We start from the raw sequence: 19,956 nt of genomic DNA on the forward strand, positions 1-19,956 counted from the left end.
AAAAGTAGATATGACTCCCCCTTGAAAAACTGACAGAGAAACAGATGACCCCCAGCAGATCCGGAGGGTGGTCACAGATTCTTACCAGGTACATTTCAAGAGGAGTCCAAGGCATGCTCAGCACACCTGAAAATCTAGTTAATGACATTTACTAGTTGTGTCTGTCAAGCAATTAATCACTCTGAAGAAGAATCTCAGACATCAGTCTCCAGCAAAATACATTCTGCTTTATGCTACATGCACATTTGTATGCATACTCATGCTGATTCTCTTATCCATTAAAGAGCCTGCAAAAGTAGTAATCAGATTGGGTGTAGGTGGGGTAATAATTTTTTTTGGAACTTATGTACTTTGAATGAAATTCCAGGCTTTTCTTCTGAAGGAATTCTTGACCAGTTACAGAGGCAGTCCATTTGTTCCATTTAAAATATGGGCTTTAGATTTTACTGGTGCTGGTCCTTTGCCAGCAACAGACATGCAAACCCACCACTAACAGGGAGTTTAAAATGGTAAAAAGAAGACACACTCGAAATCTCTTTACAGCTTTCATTTAAAATATAAAATAGGTGAAACTTCAAAAGAGGAACATCCCATTCCAACCGAAATTTTAAAATACAGTTTCATGCTAAAAGCAAAAGTCGGATATGAGCCTCATGGAAGCTGCCAAGCAATACAAAAGAAATCTAATCTTTCACATTACTTGTATCCGTGTCTTTGCTTTCCTTGCTTATGTGAGTGGTGGCATTTTTACTGGATTGATCTAAATCCTCAGTTTTATTTTCTATTTCCATAGCACTGCTTTCCACAGGACTCTGGGAAGATTCTTCACCTATTTCTTCTTCCATTTTTGTGACTAAATCGTGTTCTTTATCTTCCACATCCATTCCGTCCTCTGTTTGCGCCAGCTTATGTTGAACTTCTTCCTCAGTTTTGTTTTCCAATTCCTCCTCTTTCTTCTTTGCTTTAAACACTTCAACTCCCATCATCCTCAGGTAATGAAGTCTCTCATTCTTTGGCACAAAAGCACGGAGTGACGTCTTTCCTTGCCAACCACACAGCACTATTGGACACTGAAGATCATCAGGTTTTCTACAAACAAGTAGTTACCTTCAGTCAATTATGAGAAAGTTAATCTTCAAAACTTCATTTTATAGCCATGCCCCAATAAATAAGTGCACAAGACAAAAAAAAAATAAAAAAATGCTCAGTGCTATTAAATTTCTCAAACAAAATAATTTTCTGGCTCAGGTTTCAGAACTAATACAAGCAAGATGAAAGTTTACATTTAATAAGTTCTCAAGAGTTTTGTCCACAAAAGGTACTTTGTCCACACAAAGAAACAATGAAAAGTAATGTTTTCCATTCCAGTGCTGGACTTTACAGGGAATCAAACAAATAAATCACATGCAGTGAACTGCGGATGTCTGGCAGAACTATCAGATCTCCTTTATAGAGCTACATGGTACACTTGTTTTAAGAATACACAGGCAAGACAGTTTCTCTGTCAGTCTCTGTATCTTATCTGGTTTTACTGTTGACCTCATTGCATCTCTATGCCTCTACTTCTGTTTTTGCTGAGTGAGAATAAATTCTTGTGCAAGTCTTTAAAGTGCATAAGTGGAAAGCAACACATCTACTTACTCAGGGTTTGGGTCATACTTCAGAACCACACTTCCCATTGCTGCAGGGAAGGGGGGGTGGGGAAAACAAAAACAAAACATGTGTTACTTGGTACAATATTAAGTGATTGTCATCTGAAAATGTTCAAGAAAACAAGTTTTCAGACAGTCACACAGCATGAGATGGTTAGCAGTTATCTACATCAATACACTGAACTATAGACAATACCAGGTTTTATTCCCTTTTTGTCAGACAGAACTATTTCTATAGTTACAGAAGCAACTGCCAACCCTGTCTCCTCCAAATGCCAAACAAACAAATTAAAATACAAAACCCACATAATGGATTAATTTACTCAGTGAACCTAGCAAGGAACTTCTACTTAATTAAAATGAACATAAGAGTATGCCAGCTCAAACTTTAGAAAAATTTTTCATCCCATTTTGTCTCATCAAACACTGAAGAACAAGGATCAGTGTCATGGTTTGAGATTCCTGCAGGGGGAAAAACCTGATTCAAACCACTACAATCAGCAATGAGTTGAAAATAAAACAACATAAATAAAAGGCTGAAAACTCATCTTCATTTCTTCAAGCATCTAGTGAAGAGGAAATAAAAATTTAATACGAGTAGATATTGCTGCTCATATTTAACAAAACAGAATCTGAATAACTATATTTGATTCATAAGGTTGTGACATGCAACTGCAGATGACAAACAAGTTTCAGCTGGAGCATTAACAGGCATAAAGATCAGAAGAGTATATAAAATCTTTGTTCATCAGATATTTTAAATGCGGCCTCACAGCACTGCTTCACAGAAGCCACAAGTCTGGCAACTCTTCTGTTCTCTGAAGCTCATAAACCTTAAAGGCTGCAACCAAAAAGGACTGAAATTTCTAGTAGTGCACTATGTTTCAGTAATGCTTACTTACCTAACAAGTATATTCAAGATAAATTTAGTCAAAATTTTTAGCAAACACAGTTTATGTCACAGGATTTTCATAGTCCTCTGTGTAATGTATAAAAATAATTTTGTCACAAAACAAATTAGAAGACTTACCCATGTCTTTGACTTTCTTCTGTGTTTCACTGCTAAATTTAGTTAAGAATGGATTTTCCTGGGTTAGCAGAATTTTAACATCATCTATGCAGACATTTATAATCCTCGCATGAATGAATGGGTACAGAGTATAAATTCCCTGTTTAATAAATAAACACAATTACTTCAAAATGCAACTTTTACTTTGTGAAGGAAAAGTGTTAAAAATAGTATGTCCTTTACCTAATATTAGAAAACAATTTTCACATTTTAAACCATATTAAAAATGCAAATTGTCACTAATCTGACAAAGTTAATGCCAGTTGTGTTATAGGCTCTAGAGGAAACCAAGATATCTCCTCGGAAAATACAATGCTACGTAATTACCTCTTGTGCTAATCGGAATGCACATCCAAACTGTTCACCATCACTGTTGCGAGACCAGACTTTTATCCCTGTGTTAATAACCTGCAAATGGCAAAGCCAATAAGCGTCAGTAAGGAGCATAAATTCTAAATTACCACTCTGAACTTTGTTTTTCATCAACTGTTTGACTAAAAGGAGGAAGAAAGGATAATTCTGCTGTAATGTTTGTTCATTCGCATTGGACACTGAATTAACGTGAAAATTCATCCAAGGGAAAAAGGATCTCCCACTATAAAAATGTAGTGCCCTATCAACATAAAACGCCTTTTACTCCTTTCCATATTGAAAACTGAACAGTGTGAGGAAGTGTCAGTTTTAAAATTAGGGCAATGAACTATTAATATCTAAATTTTATTTTAGTTTGAGTAAGAATTTTCTGTGTGATTTTCGGAAAGTCAAGCAAGGACAATAAAAAAATGTACATGGCGTTAATATTAGGACACTATATCCTTTGTGGTACTCAAAAGTCTCACTACCTGATGCAGCGCACCAATTTCTTAAAATTTTGTCAATTATGTAGCCATTTCCTGCATGGGGGATAAAAGAATAATTATTTATCCATCTTAACGATCTTTTGTAAAGATGTACTGAATATCCTCAGCAATTTTCAAGATCTGACTGGACCCAGACTGTATCTGATCTAGCTTTGAAGTCAGCTCTCTTTGATGCAAGAAGGAAGCTGGACTAGATGACCTCATTCCAACTTAAATCACTCAATGACTTGAAAGACAAGTCTTTAGCATTTGCAAGACATTTACCATAGGGAATCCTATAAAAACATTTTTTCCCCTCTAATTCACAAAAACTTATTATTCCATAATCATTCAGCTTAACAACCTTTCAAAATGTTCAGTTGTTGAAAGTACTTTAAAACAGTGTCCTCATATAATGCAGCCAGTTAATAATTCAGCTGAAGGTATCTTATTTTTGGTAGGCTTTCAGAGCTCTTAATAATTTTATAATTGAGGGGCTCATAAATACAACAGCATCAATGTAAACTTGTGAAGTTACCTGAAGACTGCATAAAAATGCAGTACACAATGGTACACACAGAGCAGTTATATATATTCCCTCTCTTTACTTTTAAGTTCCCTTTCATCCACCAAAAAATTACCGATTTTAATCCTGAAGGCTGTTATTTACCTCTCAGAGTCAACTCTTCACCTCTAATAGAGGAGGGATGGAGAGGAAAACACTAATTCAGACTAAAAAAAAAGCCTGTCAAGAGGGCTAATGCTCTATAAAAACAGCAAACTTGGCGATAAAGTTCAAGGAGATACCCATTAATGCTTATAACCTCCCTTGTGAAAACCTGGAGACGAACCATACCTTCATCTTCTCACTGTTGTTCAGAAGCACATTCCTTAGCTCCTTAGAAACCATGTACAGCTGCCTCTTCTTTCCTTCTTGAGTTCGAGTCAGTAAATTCATCTTGGGAAATGATGGGTCCAATGCATAAAACTTCCTGTAGCCATAATGCTTGCTTTGATTAACTGAGCAATGAAATCACATACTCAAAATGCATGGGTTAGCCCACTTCCTCTGGCTATCTCTGCAAACACTTAGCACTTTGGCTCCAGAACACAAAGATTAGACTTTCTAAGCTGTATGATATCAGAAAAGACAAGCTGTCATAGACACCAATATATACTTGAAAATTTCCAATGCAAACTCCAGTTGGTTATTTTCATTTAAGAAGTGTTTAAATGTTGAGGAAAGGAGCCTCTAATGTAAAATTAGGCAAAAACCTTCACACATGATCAACCAGACCCATCTTTTGTGATGAACTGAACTACTAATATTCCCAAATTACTAGGAATCTTACTGCCATACCAGAAACATTTTTTTCTTACTGGATAGGAAGGAACAATGGATCATCTTCAGGGAGAAAGACAAAAGGGTCTTCTTTAAAACCAAACAACTTCATTTTTTTAGATGGTGGTGGTCTAAAAAGAAAGTAACATTGCACTGTCAATTTTAGTAAAAGTACTCGGCTTCAAATCAGTATCTTCAGTTCATTGAGTCAACACTTGCTTTATGGTAACAACAGTATGCCAAACAGAATATGGGCATTTTCCCATGCTTCACTAGAACAACACTACCCACAATATAACATCTTAAAATTGAGGATGTGAAAGTAGTGCTTTAAAACAGAAACCACAAAAACAAGTAAACAGAGATTTCTGACAGTGATTGTGAAGACAATAAAGATCTTCCAAATGTTAAGTTCTGAAAGTTTTTTTTTCCTTAACAGAGAGGAAAGTACTAACAGACTTTGCAAATGTTAATAAGAAAACTGGTTAGTTTCCAAACTTGCTGAAATACAAGACAGAAAACATGGAAATGAAGGACAACTGAATGAATTCATTAATTCTTGATCGACTTCTAAATGAGCCCAGTAACAAAAGAACTATAGAATACTCAGCAATCACAAAGCTGTCACAGGACAAATACTTACCCACATACTCCTTCCTTTTTGCTTTGCTCAGTGTCCGAATTCTGCAATCCTTGCATTTTCTTAGACTCTTCATTTTTAGCAAGTATTGGTTCTTCAGTAATACAGTCAGAATCATCATCTGTATTAGTTGCTGTCACATCAGTATCTCCTGTTCTTTGTGGTAACTTCTGATGAACCTATTTCAGATTAAATTATTTTCAACAAAGCAAAGTAGAATCTAACTTGTAACAGAAGGCACCTATGTTCTCTCTTTGCATGTGCTTAATTCTTGTCAATTTGTATGCAAGTGCTTAAATAGATCCATTTAGAGAGTTAATCTGATTACTAGATCAAGATACCACTATAAATTGCATTTACCTCTAGTACTGATCTGGACAGTTTCGTACCAACTGTCCAAGAAAGCTATTTTTGTACCATTTACAAAATCACATTCAGGCACTCGGAGAAGACTACTTTAAGACAGGCTCTGCTGTTTTCCTTCTAGCACTCAAAGTGACACATGCATCCTGCTGCTGCACACCTTCCAGGAGAGTGCTACAACGTTCAACTCAGAACAGAATAAACTACTTAGATGACACTTGCTTCTGAATAAATGCTTCTTCCCTATTGCCACATACATTTTACTGGTAAGCTGTTCTAATTAAGCAAATCAAATGAACAAAAACATCTAAAGGAGCTTATTCACACAAGACGTTTTTCTCATAGACAGGATAATCTAAGAGATCAAATAAATCACACCAACTTAAAATCCTGTTGACAGGATTTTAAAGACAATTGACAACAAATGGATTAAAGTCAGATGGCTGAAGCTGCTGCTCCTAACAGTTTTACATCCACTCCCCCTGCTGCTGATCTGCTAGACTAATCTGTTAGTGAATCACCCCTGAGCAACCAGCCACAGAGTAAGATAAACTGAAATCAGAATTAGCTTACAACACAGCAGAAAAGAGCCTTCAGCGGGGGGACCACACACACTGAAGGAACTGACAGCTTTAGCAACCCAATATAATCTGCTTCTGTAATTCTTTCAAAGTCTTAATTTTAGGTTCAAGCTTTATCTTACTATTTTACTGTAATTTCAAAATCCCCTCTCTTTTTTTTTCTATTTTAGAAGTTGTTATTTTTTTAAAGTACTTAAGGGATTTAGGAATTTATTTTTAACTGACACACTGAGCTATAACTGAAAGGCAGATACAAAACAGTTATAGTATGTTTTCTATTATGTGTAATATTTAAAAAAAAATCCTGAAACATTATTAATAATTAACATTTTAGATGTTTTAGAAAAAGTTACCTTAGGCTGACGTTTATTCCACGGCATGGGAGACTTTTTTATTAACACAGCCACAAAGAAACCGCCTGTGTTCTGGTGATGTGGCAATATCCTAAGACTAGAGAGAAAAGAAAAAAAATGTTGCAGTGTATTCATATCTGCATTCAGGCTCTCACAAAATACTAGAAGTGTCACATTTATAATAATTTTCAGGATAGGCTAAGTATTCCTAGTAGGATTGGGCAGATTTAATTTATCAAACTAGAAACAAGATCTAAAGTAGAGCATTCTGGCAAAATTACTTGCATCAGTGCAACACATTCATTTCACAGTTCACATCCGAGCTTTAATGACTCATTTCTAAACAATATTTTTAGAATAGCTACGGAAAGCCTTTCATAGCAACTAAGTCACACTGTTAAAATGCTGAAGTTTTACATACTTTTCCAGTAATTTTGGCTATGCATCTCTACTGGATGCAGAGAATTAGACCTTTTTGTGTGAGTAGTTATTCCTCAGAAGCAACATGCGATAATTTCTCTGAATTCACTGGACTTTAAATAGTCTACTGCCATTACATAGGAAGCAATCAAAATATACTGAGACCTATTCAAACAGGTCTATACTGCAATACATTCCTAATCCGACCTAATTATAATTTGCCCACCATCATACATGTTAATCATCAAATCCTCATAAGATCTACTCTGGGAAAACTTACCAGCGCTCTAGATTCATTGCCTTTAGCTTCTCTTCATCTTTTACTGGAAACATAGTGGGACGTATTTGTGTTTGTCTATTTGAAGGCACATCTTTCCACTCTTCAAACCACTGTCCATCTTTCAGCATTACCTTCAAAGGAAGAAGTATAAATACTGTAAAGAACATAGGTCACCATTTTATAAATTTTAATTATAATACTTCCAAACCAAGGTTTCAATACCAAAAAGAGAAATTATTTTCTGGTATAGAAAAGGACTACTGTTGTCCAGTAGAGATTAGAACTGAGGAATCCCAATTTCATTATGTAAGAAAGATGCAAGAGTGCAACGCAACAGCTTGGTAATCATAGAGCCCCATGATACAGGCGTGCATAGGTCATTGATAGAGATGTTTTCAAGGAAAGCTGCTGAAGAACCATGTCTCCCATGAATTTTCTAGTGTCTGTAACTTTACCCAGAACTCAGAACACATCTATAAATCCACTTTTACACTGTGTAGGCCTAACATCACCTCATTCTGGCTAGAAGTCAAAGCTTTTGATGGACTGTTGAGATACAAGCAGAAGGTTAGAGCCATAAATCTTGTAGGAAGGTATTCTGAATGCTCTTTAAGAAAGAAAACCAAAGTGAAAAAATAAGTCAGGGAAAATCTCACTTCAGAGCTCTAGATGCCTGGTTTTGTACCGGCTGTAAGGAAGGTCACCTCTGGGTACATGTGGGGCAAATGCATAAAGTTAATATCTGAAATGAAGGCCCATTTTTGTCATTAAGGCAACAAAATAAAATTATAGAAGTTGCAGAGATGGTGACTTCAGGACTGGCAAGTATGATGAAGTGGTTTCATACATCCCACTGTGATTGTCTTGAAAGTTTAAGAAAGTTTAAATTAGTGTTCTACTGGAAGCAGAAATGAAATATTTATCTAGATTACCATTTCCCTAAGAACTTTAGAACACAGATTTCAGTATCATGAAGTGTGACATTTCTCAGTCACTGATTAGATCACACCTGATCATAAAATATTGTGCATTTGAACATTCTTGAAATAGAAATTACTGCACTTCCAGAATTATTATTTCAAGTCAAAATATGTTACGTGTCATAGTCCTAGATGGAGACAAGACAGACTGTACTTCTTTGGAAGTACATAACTTCATAACTGGAAGTTATGGAGTACATAGCTTCATAACTGAAGCTTGAGAAAAAACAAACAATGGGACTGATAAATAACTGTAGTCCAAACAAGTCTAGAACTATTTTGGATTTACCAGAATAACTGCCCAACAGCCCTGCACTGTTCAGTTTTGGTTTATCAGCCTAACTGGTAGACTGGTGTGACTGGTAGAATGAGTAATAACCAAAGAACACACTGAACTCTACTGCACATTTTACTAGTCATGTGCTAGGGTAGAACAAGGAGTGAAAGTGCTGTAGATTATCAGATCTGGAGTTAAAAAGGTCTCTTCTTTCAGGACTGAAATAATTCACTGGAGTTCACTCATCATCTGGCTTCAGGACAGAGTACTGATTGCTACTTCTAAGCACCTAAGTGTCCCTCGAACAAAACCTTATTTCTGTGTTGCTGTTTCCAAAGATTTACAGTCAACTGATGCTCAAGAATATTCCATGTAATCAGTCACAGAGCTCCCAAGTGAACAGATGTTTCACCAGGGAATAAAAGAACAGCAGCAATAAAAGTAAAAACAGTACCAAAGCAAGAAAATACATTCAGTGACAAGCCAGCCAATAAGGCCTGCAAAAATACAGTAGAAGTAAATAAGGACTTTCAACAGATTTTATTAGCCTAGTTTCTAAAATACCTGTTAGGAGATTTATATTTCAACTGCAGAGAAATAAATGCAACAGGGAATACAATATATTCTTAGTGCTCATTATATATATAAATACATATATATAGTAGCTTTACACAGAACCAAAAAAAAGGTAAAATTAAGATTACAGAGCCACAGTTATACATTTTACATTTATTCTTCAGGTACAAGCATAGTGTAAGCTTTTGGAATTGTAAGAAGGAAATCAGTTAGTTTCTCAGCTGGATTTCCAATGGCAGAACATAAGCAAATCTTTATTCCATGTATCTTGTTCATTAGTCTGCACACAGCCATAAACTTGCAGCCTGCCATTGCAAGAGACTAGTGAGATGGTAAGACAGAACAACCAATGGCACAGCAAAGGCACACACTCATAACTAAAATTTAATCAGTTTCTTTCCCTACTACCAGAATGGCCTTCTACTCTTCTTCAGTATACTCTTAACAGGAAGCTGAAGCAGCTTTGGGTTTTTTTGCCCTTCCCTACTAGTCTGTTTCCAGACCAGAAGTCACACAAGACACGGAACAAAATACAGGATTCAATATTCTAGGATTAGTCACATCACTGCAGGCTTTATAGTTAATTTCCAAAAAGGGTTTCACAGTTTTTACTTCCAAATGATTCAAATGGACCAGCTGAAGAATCGCAGAATCTAACATTCACAGACTCTAAAGGAGGATGGATAACTTTAAAAGCGGTTGAAATTATACTGCCATCTACAGGCCACATGCACACAACAGGAAGGGGAATTATAACACTAAAGTATAGGAGAGAGATCAAAGAAAGGTAGAGGTAAGAGAATAGCAGACGAAGAGACAAGAACTTACTATCAGAAAGACTTTTAGCTCTCTCCCCGAAACATCAAATCACTGGCATTAATCCAGCTCAACCTAACATTGTAAAATGTTACACTTCAAAATTTTCCTAATTTAGCACTCTACCACAGACCAAGAACTTCAAAAAACTATCAGTTTAAGTACCTTCCATTTTGTAATTCCTGGCATCCTCTTCAAGCCCGGTAACTCAGAAGAGACATCAGCAAGTTCTAAGGCACCTGAAATCCCAAGAATATAAATGGTCTTGAAAATAGAATTGAAGAGTTGTGTTGCTAATTAACTTTTATAAAAGTAGTTTTCCTTCAAGTTTTAAGACCATTTTAAGAACACTGCTTTTTAAAACTTTCAAGAAACAAAATGATATACGGCTACTAGCATGTTAATTAACAAAGATGATAAGAACTGTTAATAATAACTATATAAGTTTGCAACTTATAAATGAACCAAAATATAACGGTTCAATATTTTTTGTAGCAACTGCACAAAGTAGTGCTCTATGACTTCTATCATTAAATAACAGTGTTCTAGGCAAAGCGATCATTTAAGTTTTTATTCTCATTTACTTAGTATTTCAATTTAGCATACTGTTTAAGTATTTTTCAGGGAATAACTCTTGAGATAACAAAGCCTTCTAAAAGGCCTGCTATATTCTCATTTTATGGACTTAACATCTCAATATATTCCAGTGTGAGAGGAAAGAGAATTTATTATTTTTTAAATTGAAAGGAAAATTCCAAAAACTGTTTAACAGTAAGGTAAGTACTATCAAACTAACAGGACAAAAGACAATGTGTCTAAAATATGTCAAATTACTACAAGAAATATTAGAGTATAACTTAATCTACTGAATTAAAGGTTTAAACTGCCCAAGTCCAGAAAGAAAAATATAAAAATTCACTTTTTATACTGTTTTCACTGTTTAAAAAGGTGATCTCTCAAGAGATGAATAACTTCAACATTTCTTTTTTGTGATTCTGAATACTTAAGTTTTTAACAGTCAGGTAGGCTTTTTCCTCATGCCAAACACAATTTATCAACCAGTTCTACATGACTAACCATTGACTCTTACAGTGACATTTAAGCAAGTCTTTTAAATAAATAAAAAAGTGATACGTGAATTCATAGACAAATTCAAAGATGACATTTCAAATGTGATTAAGCTTGATACTTGCATCCGTCCTTTTGAGTAGTCCTGTCCTTCTACAGCATGACTTCAGCTGATGCCTCAAGACTACATTAGGTTGATAAGGCACTAAAGAGTCCATTAGAAGTAGCACAATTTCCATTAGTTTCTAAATGGTACAAAAGTGCCCTTTCCTTACTCCTTCAGCCGTAAGGGGAAAGCAATCTCATCTGCTCTACAGGTAGCAGTTAACACTGCGTTAGAAAGCACCAACAATCTTCTGGACTAACCTGAGTGAATTCTTGAGGTCCAGTGCCCCTTGCAGACCACTGCACTACCTCACCCTTCCTTAGCTACATCTATGTTCAAGTTCCAAGGGTAACATTCACTTGTTGGGACACATCATAGCCTCCAGGTACACTTCAAAATACCTCCACTGGGCCAAGACTAGATCTTAATGGAACAGCCAGTCAAGATCCTTCCTTCCAAGTACTGAATTTGCCCCAGATACTGCAATTGCCGCCCTCTGTTAATATCCATACTGCTTCGTGCCCCTATCCAAACTAGTCGTTAAATTTAACACTGGCTTACTACAACCTTCAATAAGCCAACCCTAATATAATATACTGGAAACACATCCGTGCCTACCAAAGAAACAACCTCTAAATAAAAATGTCATTTGAGTGGAAATTAAATAGTCAGTTCCTAATTAATCTGCAAGCACTTTAGCTAAACTGCTGTTTCTGAGACAATGAAATTCCATGCACAATTTGGGGCCAGAATACTGACATGACACAAAATAGGTTACCAACTTCCAGAATAAGCTCAGGTCCAGGAGCAAAACAGCTGCTTCTGCTCTGTAAAAGGCTCAATTTAACACGAAGTCGGTGGAAATTTTCATGCCAAATTTCATTAGATATCTCCAAATTCCAGGCTACTGATTCAGAAAAAACAGGATCCACTAGCTACTAAATGGGCTACTAAACTCTCCTATCGCAAAGTAATGCAGTGTAGCTTCTCAGTCAGTCTCAATTTTTCCACCTTTTGTTACCTCGGCCATTATATGCAAGTCAAAAATGTAAAAAAACCCATGCGTTTAAAGACATTAAAATTTCAATCATGTCAAAATGTGGGTCAAAGGATGCTAAAGCTAACAGTGACTCTCACCTACTGGTGCACAATAACCATCCGCTAACTGCTTAACTACATTCTGGGCTTTTTACTCCAATAGCATTCAGCAGCAATGTTCCATGCCGGGTTTTCCAAAGGAATTAGGAATGTCAGATATGGGCTCCAACCAGTGGAATCAATTAGCAGAAGCCAGGTAACAGAGACCAAATTCTACTGATTCACACAACTCTTCAGGTTTTATATTTGCAGCCAATTTAGGCCCATTTAAGAAGACTGCTCGTAGCAACATTAACGAAATCCTACTGCTACCAAAAAATTTTGGTAGTTTTGCAAACTAGAAGCATATTACCCATGCTAAGCTTATCATTAGTACCATAATACACATATACTTTTTTTGGGCTAAGGGAAAAAAAAAGAGTTCCGTACTCCATCCAAACTCGCACTCTCACCTTGACTTTTTTCCAGCAGAGATGCAATTACAGCTTCATTTTCGATAGGATTCAATGAACACGTGGAATACACCATTCTCCCACCTTCTGCCAGCTGTTCAACACCACGGGTTGCAATTCTCAGCTGCAATCTAACAGAACACTTTTGGTCTAGCCAGCTGTCATTCAGGAACCCGAAAGAAGCTATACTGCACACATACAACTCTCCATGGACTAAGCCAGTACTTAGAGAGTTCCACAGCTGTCACCAGTACACAAATTAAAGTCAGTTTCAAACTATATCAGCTTAGTGCAGTCTATACTGCAGACACACTCACAATTACACCTATTAAATTAGAACAGCAATTAGGTCAAACGTAAACAATGATCCAGGGTAGCTTTTAACATAACATTCTGTATTTTGTTCTTTCTAGTGCCCCATCAAGTTTATTATCAAGTACTCAACACTAGAAAAATAACACCCCAAAACATGACTCTTCTCAAAAATTCAGAGTTAAAATGAGCAGTAATCTGATTACAAATGTTATGAACAACACAGCTTAGGTAGCAATGGCCTTCTGAGAAAGGTATCACTGAGCTGGATGACAGCTTAGACCCCTACCTCCACACTTACAACTAAAAGAAAATCTGCAACTATGAATGAGTTACCAAGCAGTCATAGGTCAGCTGAGTCACAGTAATCAATGGCATCTCCAGTGTGTTAAAAATACACAGTGAAACGTTCTAAGTTTTGTCATCTGTGTTTCAATCTGCATTTTATCATGTGCCTGCACTAGCCTAAGTACTCATTCACCATCAGTTAACATAAATCAATCTCAGGTAACTGAAATTGTTTATGTGTGCTCTCTATTATCCTAAAGACTTTAAAATATTACTAGCAAATTCTACAAGTTACTGTATTTTCCAAGAGTATTTGGAACGCTAAGAATCCCAGCCAAATGATTTCTTCTGTTTTATTAGCTACCCTGTCTAAATCAATTCAATGAACATTAATATGTCAGATATTCATAAGAATACAAGCAATTTGGATTCACATGCTCCACTCACATCCGAAACCCTACACCTCCTCTGAATAGCACATAAGCTCTTCATTTGAGGGAAAACTGAGTCTTCTTTGTTTCTGCTTTGTCATATATTAACATGTGAATGCATGCAGATGTTGAAGATATAGGGAAAGGAAGAGAGAGAAATGAAAGAAGTGCAGATGTGTAATAAGCATTTTTACCCATGGAGTTGCAAACTGTTTTGTGTTGTCCACTTCTTCCACACATCAATGTTTTTCCTCATGGTTCCATCTCCGCTGCAACAGAGGTTGAGTAGATTTGTATTATTTGTGTGTAAAACTCTTTTCATATCCAAGTCATTTATATCAGAATAATTTTTACAGTCCCCTCATGTTAACTAGTTTTCTAACACTGTATTCTCTGTTTCCTCACTGTCTTCATATTTCAGTATCCTGAGTGTAAGTTCAAAATTTGAAGCCCTTTAACTGACCATATTTAAGGACCATTTGGAATGAAAAAAGTTCACCTTGATTCAGTATCCCCACATCTAAGACAACTTAAGGCATTCACTTGTTTTGGAAGTTACTATAAATCATAACTCAAAAAGCATGATTTGGTAACACAAAAAAACTTAGCACTGCACTTAGTGCAGTAACATTCATGTATGCAAGTTTACATGCCAGATACCTGCAGGGGACGTCACACAAAATCCTGTCATAGAAGAGGATCTCTTTTCTTCCGTCAACATCTATTTGTAGGTTAGGAATGCTGGAGGCATCATGATTTACCACCATGATGCACGGACTGTTTAATCTCTTAGCCTGATGAACCAGCAAATAGCAGCGCTTGTTATCGACATCATTAGCAATTACGAAACCCTCTGGAACATAAAACAGTGGGAAGATGCTTTACTATTCAACATCTAAGTAATTTTACATAGTTTATTGCCTTATGTTCAAAGTTGTATAAAACTTTCAGTAGAGATTTTTATTTAAAAGGCTGCTCATGAATAGAGGAGCCCTTACTGAGCATAAAGTAACTTAAAGGTATGTTGAAGTTTAACTGACGTGCCATAGTCCCAAGAGTTCTAGCTTCCATCTAGCGGCAGTAAGACACAGCCAAAGGCTTTTCAACTTTTCAAAGTAAAACCCCTGTAACAGAGAAAACCCCCACTGTCACCAATCTCTACATCAGCAAAGTTTCAGTAGAATGCAGAAAGAATCCACACACTCCCACAACTTTACATTTGAGTGGACAGTATTTTCTGTGAGCATCTAACCAAGAGTAAAGATTCTGAAACTTACAAAGAAGATAAATATCACAACTACTTTTAAGTCTAAAACAGCTTAATCCAGTGTTTGCAGGATATCGCTAAACCACAGGGGCTCATGGGCCATCATCTACTAGGTAGATCTCATTTATATACAAGAATTAAGCTCTAATCACAGGTGCTGTACTCTGAACTCCAAAGATACATATATATATATACACATATATAACTCATCTCTCTCCTTCACGTCAAGGAAGCCCATGAAGTTTCAAAGCAAAGGTGGGGAACCTTTATCTTCTACAAGAAAAAGCAGAAATTCCAAGTCACAAAAGTTTTTAGTAGTTTTCCAGACTTACTGGGAAAAGGAACATTCATGTCCGCATGCAACATTTCAATGAGTTGTGCCGTCTTAGATCCAGGTGCAGCACACATATCTAGAATCTACAAACACCAGAAAGTTAAAAAAAGTCCTGTTTTGTATTTTTCAAGTACTCAAGAAATTTACTGTGTGTTCTTGTTTAAACTAAGTATTTTTGCACATAGAGAATTGATTGTTCTGAACACCAATTTGAAAAAAAACTAAGTACAGTCCTGATCTTTGTATGCTTTGAGAGTCTAAAATATAAAAAGGACTTTACATTGTAGGGAACAAATACATCAGATGAAATAGAATTTGAAAGAGGCACCTGAACACAGATATAGGGGTATGGTCCTTTTACTAGCAATTCCAACTGAAGTTAACTGGTACTTTACATATACACACACATATTAAGAGCAAAGTCACAATCAAGAGCAAGTAGTACTCTTCTTTAAACTACTAGTAAATCAGTCAGAGATAGCTGATTATATAGATTTTATAAAAATGAGTTGCTATCCCTCCCCACACATTTGCATTTTAATGCAAAAAATCAAGGCAGCATAAATCTCTTGTTTCTCTTTCTTGAAGAAGCACTTGGGAAGTTTTTTAACCGCCCTGAGGCAGCTGAACAGAACACCACCAACATCAACAGACATGAACACCTAAATTCTAGTGTATTTCTCCTTCCTGGTTCATCAGGAACTTGGCTTGTGATCAAGTCATTTGTAGGCACTTTCATAGCAAATCAATTGATATTTAATACTGTTCTCTTAAGCAAGGAAGCTTAGAGTCTGTCCTCTTGCCTAGTTACAGATTTTCAGAAGCACATGTCTATCTCCTGGATCTTTGGCTCTGTTAAAAATTAGATGAAATCATGCAACAGGATAAAGGATGGGATCTGCTCAGATCCTCATGCAAGACCCTGGCATGAACAAGACTAAACTAGAAGACAGCCCCCAGAGAAAAGCAAAGAGAGCTCCAGAGAGCACATGGTAAAGTGCTAACACATCATGAAACACACTCAGTACAACGACATCATACGTGCTCTTTAAAGTAACAGTTGTGATGCTGTTGTTTTCTAGTTTTGCAGGTAATATGGAAAGATAATGAAGAATATACAAGGCTAAATGTGCTCTAAAACTTGCCACCAAAATGATGGTGAGGAAAACTAAATTGTGAAAAATAGATTTAAAATGAACACAGATATGGAGAGGCTTGTCAGTCACTAAGTTGATCTTTGTACAACATGGAATCAGCACGTAAGACATGATGTACAGAACGTGCTGGTTAAGCATGAAAAGTAACCTGCAGTTCTGGTCATAATAAGCAGTTCAGAAGTTAAGACACTAAGGACCAGAAAAAGTCCTAAATGACAAGAGTTGCTCTCATTGTTGCAGCAGTTATTTGTTGTCTTGACACAAGACAGGATAAAGAATCTATTCTAAGCCTGATTTATGAGCAAATCTGTGAAATCTTAAAACTCGTTTCTGGAAAATGCCTGCTGAAATACAGTCACCCAAGTTAAATATTCAGTGTAAAAGTCGTATACTGCTAGCTTAGCATATACAATGTGTGTGCAAAAATACTCCCACAGTTTGTGTTTTACATTAAGTTGAACATGGTCACTACCTGTTCAACTCCAGAAAAAACTGAAAATGCACCTGTGACACAACAGGACTGAGTCTTTCAATTCATTATTCACTTAAGAGAAATGAGAAGACTTTGACTCATATCAGTTCTGTGATATACACTGGGTTGGGGTGAAAGCAGGAGAAGATAAGATGAAACATTACGTATGCTACGTAATGTTAATATAAAAACAAGTCGTTACAAACTAGGCTTTAAAACATGTCAGAAGTTTGAAAAACTTAAAATTTTAAGATATGTCATGAAAATTTAAGAAAGAACACAACATGATTTCTTAAGGTAACAAGGCAACTAGTTCACTAATTTAAGAGATCAAGAGAATAAGGCCACATGACAGATTTAGTCTGCAAGCAAGCATAAAGTATGAAAACATCACAGAAGTTAGAACAGAAAGTTTGCTACCAGATATCCCCATTCCTACAGTCTGCTATTGGAAAATATAATGGGCATTCCTTAGACACCTCCGTTAAAGTTAGCATCCTATAGTGTTCAGCCATCACCAGTACTGTTACAATTCACCCAAATTATTTTGCCTAACACATTTATAGAGCAGAAATTTGCTACTTCTTCAAAAGGCACAGAGGAGTGAAATCTATCTGGTAGAGAACATTATCATTTGAATCTGGAAAATTACATCTGGTTCACAGTGTGATGGAGAGCAGGAAGTTAAAAACAGTCGTCTTACTTTAAAAGCACATTGAAACATGAATATGTAACTCAAATGCAGCTGAACACATTTACTTTGAAAATAAGACTATGCAACCACTTAAAACCTAAGTGTTTCTTACAGGGTAGTACATACAGCTGAAAAAGCAGATGTTCTCTGTGTTTGTGATATGAACACTAGCTGAGTGTTGCTGTTGATGTGCAGAAAGCCTAAAACACACCAACACAAAACAGAACTGTGTATCAGTACTGATACTGCTGTTGTGATGTGTAGTTTAATCAAACTAACTTCAGCTTTAGTACACATTATATTCTAGTTACCTTATGATGAGGGCTAATGTTAAGCAGCAAAGGTGGGATCATACTAACAGCCTCCTGACGACTGATATTTCCCTTGAAAGGAAGAAAAAAATTAAATTTGTTTTTATTCACAAAACAATGCATTTCTTTTGCAATAAAATTTTTAAATCACTATGTAGTAAAATAAGAAAGCAGTCAGAAACACACTACTACAAATCTAGGTTTAAATTTTGTTAGAATTTAACAAAAAAAGCAATCACAGTACTCACACAAATGTATTTTCTGATAATTGCATATTTACTCCAATTGTATTAATTCTACAGATGTAGTTTCTGCTCAAAAGAGATGAGAAACTGGCTTCAACCAAGTGACAAACTCCCATTGCTTAAGCTAAGTCTTGTCATGCACACATATGCACTTTTTACCAGATTTAAACATCTGGTTTCTAACAGTAACTAATTATTTTACAGGGAATTGTTTTAGCATCATCAAACAACGACAAAAAACCTGCAATTAGTTTAGGAAAAGCATGTGTAGCTGCAGTTATGCGCCAGAGTTGTGGGATGAATCACAGTCAACAGCAACATAAAATCCAGATTCTTCTGAGTTACTCAACTTTTGAGCGAAAAGGTAAAGTCTCACTCTCTCATAATGTATTTCAATAAAGCACTGCTCAGGACACGAAAGAAAAAATCAAGATCTATCTGAAACTTACACACTCTGTCTCGCTAACCAGAAATTGATGAAACTTTTCCAGTTGTGGGGACTTGCGTAAGATTTTTCTACTCAAGTTAGTGTGCCAGGCTAACTCTTCCGGATACCTGATGGAGAACAGATGGGAAAAGGGCAGAAACAGAATAAAGAGAGCGACACACCAGGCTGGATGTCAGGAAGGGTGCCTTAACTCGCCTCCAGACCACTCACCAGCTCAGCGACTGTGGCATCTCGACTTTTTGACCGTCCACCTCCAGGTTCTGCAGCTCCCTGAAGTATTTTTCCTTCAAGCAGTGGAGAATCTCTTTGGCATGGCTGCATGCGACAGACGTGCAGAGGGACACCGGATGGAGAACCACAGAACCACGGGATGGTTTACATTGGAAGGGACCCTAAGGATCCCCTAGTTCCAGCCCTCCTGCAGCGGGCAGGGACGCGTCCCAGTGGAGCAGCTGGCTCAGACACCCCTTCTCCCGGACAGCATCCCGCCCCCGCGGTGCCCAGGGCAGGTCCCCAGGACAGGTCCCCAGGACAGCAGCCCCAGGACAGCAGCCCCAGCCCTACCTGCGGTAGCCCGTGATGCGCAGCGTGGCGGGCAGCGGCTCCCGCAGCGCCGCCATGAACGCGTCCCACTCGCCGGCGGGCACGATGCCCAGCTCCTGGTAGTACCGCTCGAACAGCTCGTTCTCCTTCACGATCTCGGGGTAGCCGCCGGCCCAGCCCTGAAGGAACACGCCGCCGCCGTTAGCCCGCCGGTCCCGCCGCTCCCCGTCCGCCGCTCTTCACCCCGCCCCGCCTCGGCCCGGCTCTCACCGCCTGGTCGCCGGCGCCGCCGCCGCCCCGCTCCTGCCGCTGCTGCTGCTGCTGCCGCCGGCGGTCCCGCGCTCGCCGGCCCATGGTGGCCAGGCGGCGGCCGAGCCGCGACACTAGCCCTGCCGTGGGGAAGGAAGGGTGGCCACGGCCCCAGCCACGGCCGATCCCGCTCCGCTCCCGTTGGGCCGGAGGGACCGCGCAGCTGCCGCCCGCCGCGTGCTCCCGCCACCGGGGCGCAGGCGCGGACACGCCCACTCTTTCCTGGAGCCCCT

At 37.7% G+C, this 19,956-nt stretch overlaps 1 protein-coding gene across 1 annotated transcript; it reads right to left on the reverse strand.

Annotated features, from left to right (window-relative positions):
- Nucleotides 1-531: 531 nt before the first annotated feature.
- NSUN2 (NOP2/Sun RNA methyltransferase 2) lies at nucleotides 532-19,950 on the reverse strand. Its single transcript, XM_032693572.1, has 19 exons — nucleotides 19,685-19,950; nucleotides 19,436-19,593; nucleotides 19,082-19,186; nucleotides 18,873-18,978; nucleotides 18,179-18,250; nucleotides 15,543-15,627; nucleotides 14,604-14,796; nucleotides 14,138-14,212; nucleotides 12,913-13,043; nucleotides 10,354-10,427; nucleotides 7,540-7,670; nucleotides 6,840-6,936; nucleotides 5,546-5,721; nucleotides 4,941-5,033; nucleotides 4,417-4,552; nucleotides 3,049-3,129; nucleotides 2,683-2,821; nucleotides 1,642-1,681; nucleotides 532-1,089 (listed from the first exon to the last, which is right to left on the reverse strand). Exons 1-19 carry the CDS (start codon nucleotides 19,766-19,768, stop codon nucleotides 684-686), a joined length of 2,382 nt encoding a protein of 793 aa, XP_032549463.1. The 5' UTR covers nucleotides 19,769-19,950; the 3' UTR covers nucleotides 532-683.
- Between the last annotated feature and the right edge of the window lie 6 nt (nucleotides 19,951-19,956).

This window comes from Chiroxiphia lanceolata, chromosome 1 (assembly GCF_009829145.1).
Source record: "Chiroxiphia lanceolata isolate bChiLan1 chromosome 1, bChiLan1.pri, whole genome shotgun sequence".
NCBI lineage: Eukaryota > Metazoa > Chordata > Aves > Passeriformes > Pipridae > Chiroxiphia > Chiroxiphia lanceolata.

Excerpts from the sequence above, each read along its gene's own strand:
- NSUN2 (XM_032693572.1), bottom strand. The coding sequence starts at position 19,768 with ATGGGCCGGCGAGCGCGGGACCGCCGGCGGCAGCAGCAGCAGCAGCGG. Across the intron at positions 5,034-5,545 it reads AAAAAGGAAGGAGTATGTGG|ACCACCACCATCTAAAAAAA; the intron begins GTAAGTATTTGT and ends CTTTCTTTTTAG. Across the intron at positions 4,553-4,940 it reads CCATTGTTCCTTCCTATCCA|GAAGTTTTATGCATTGGACC; the intron begins GTAAGAAAAAAA and ends TTATGGCTACAG.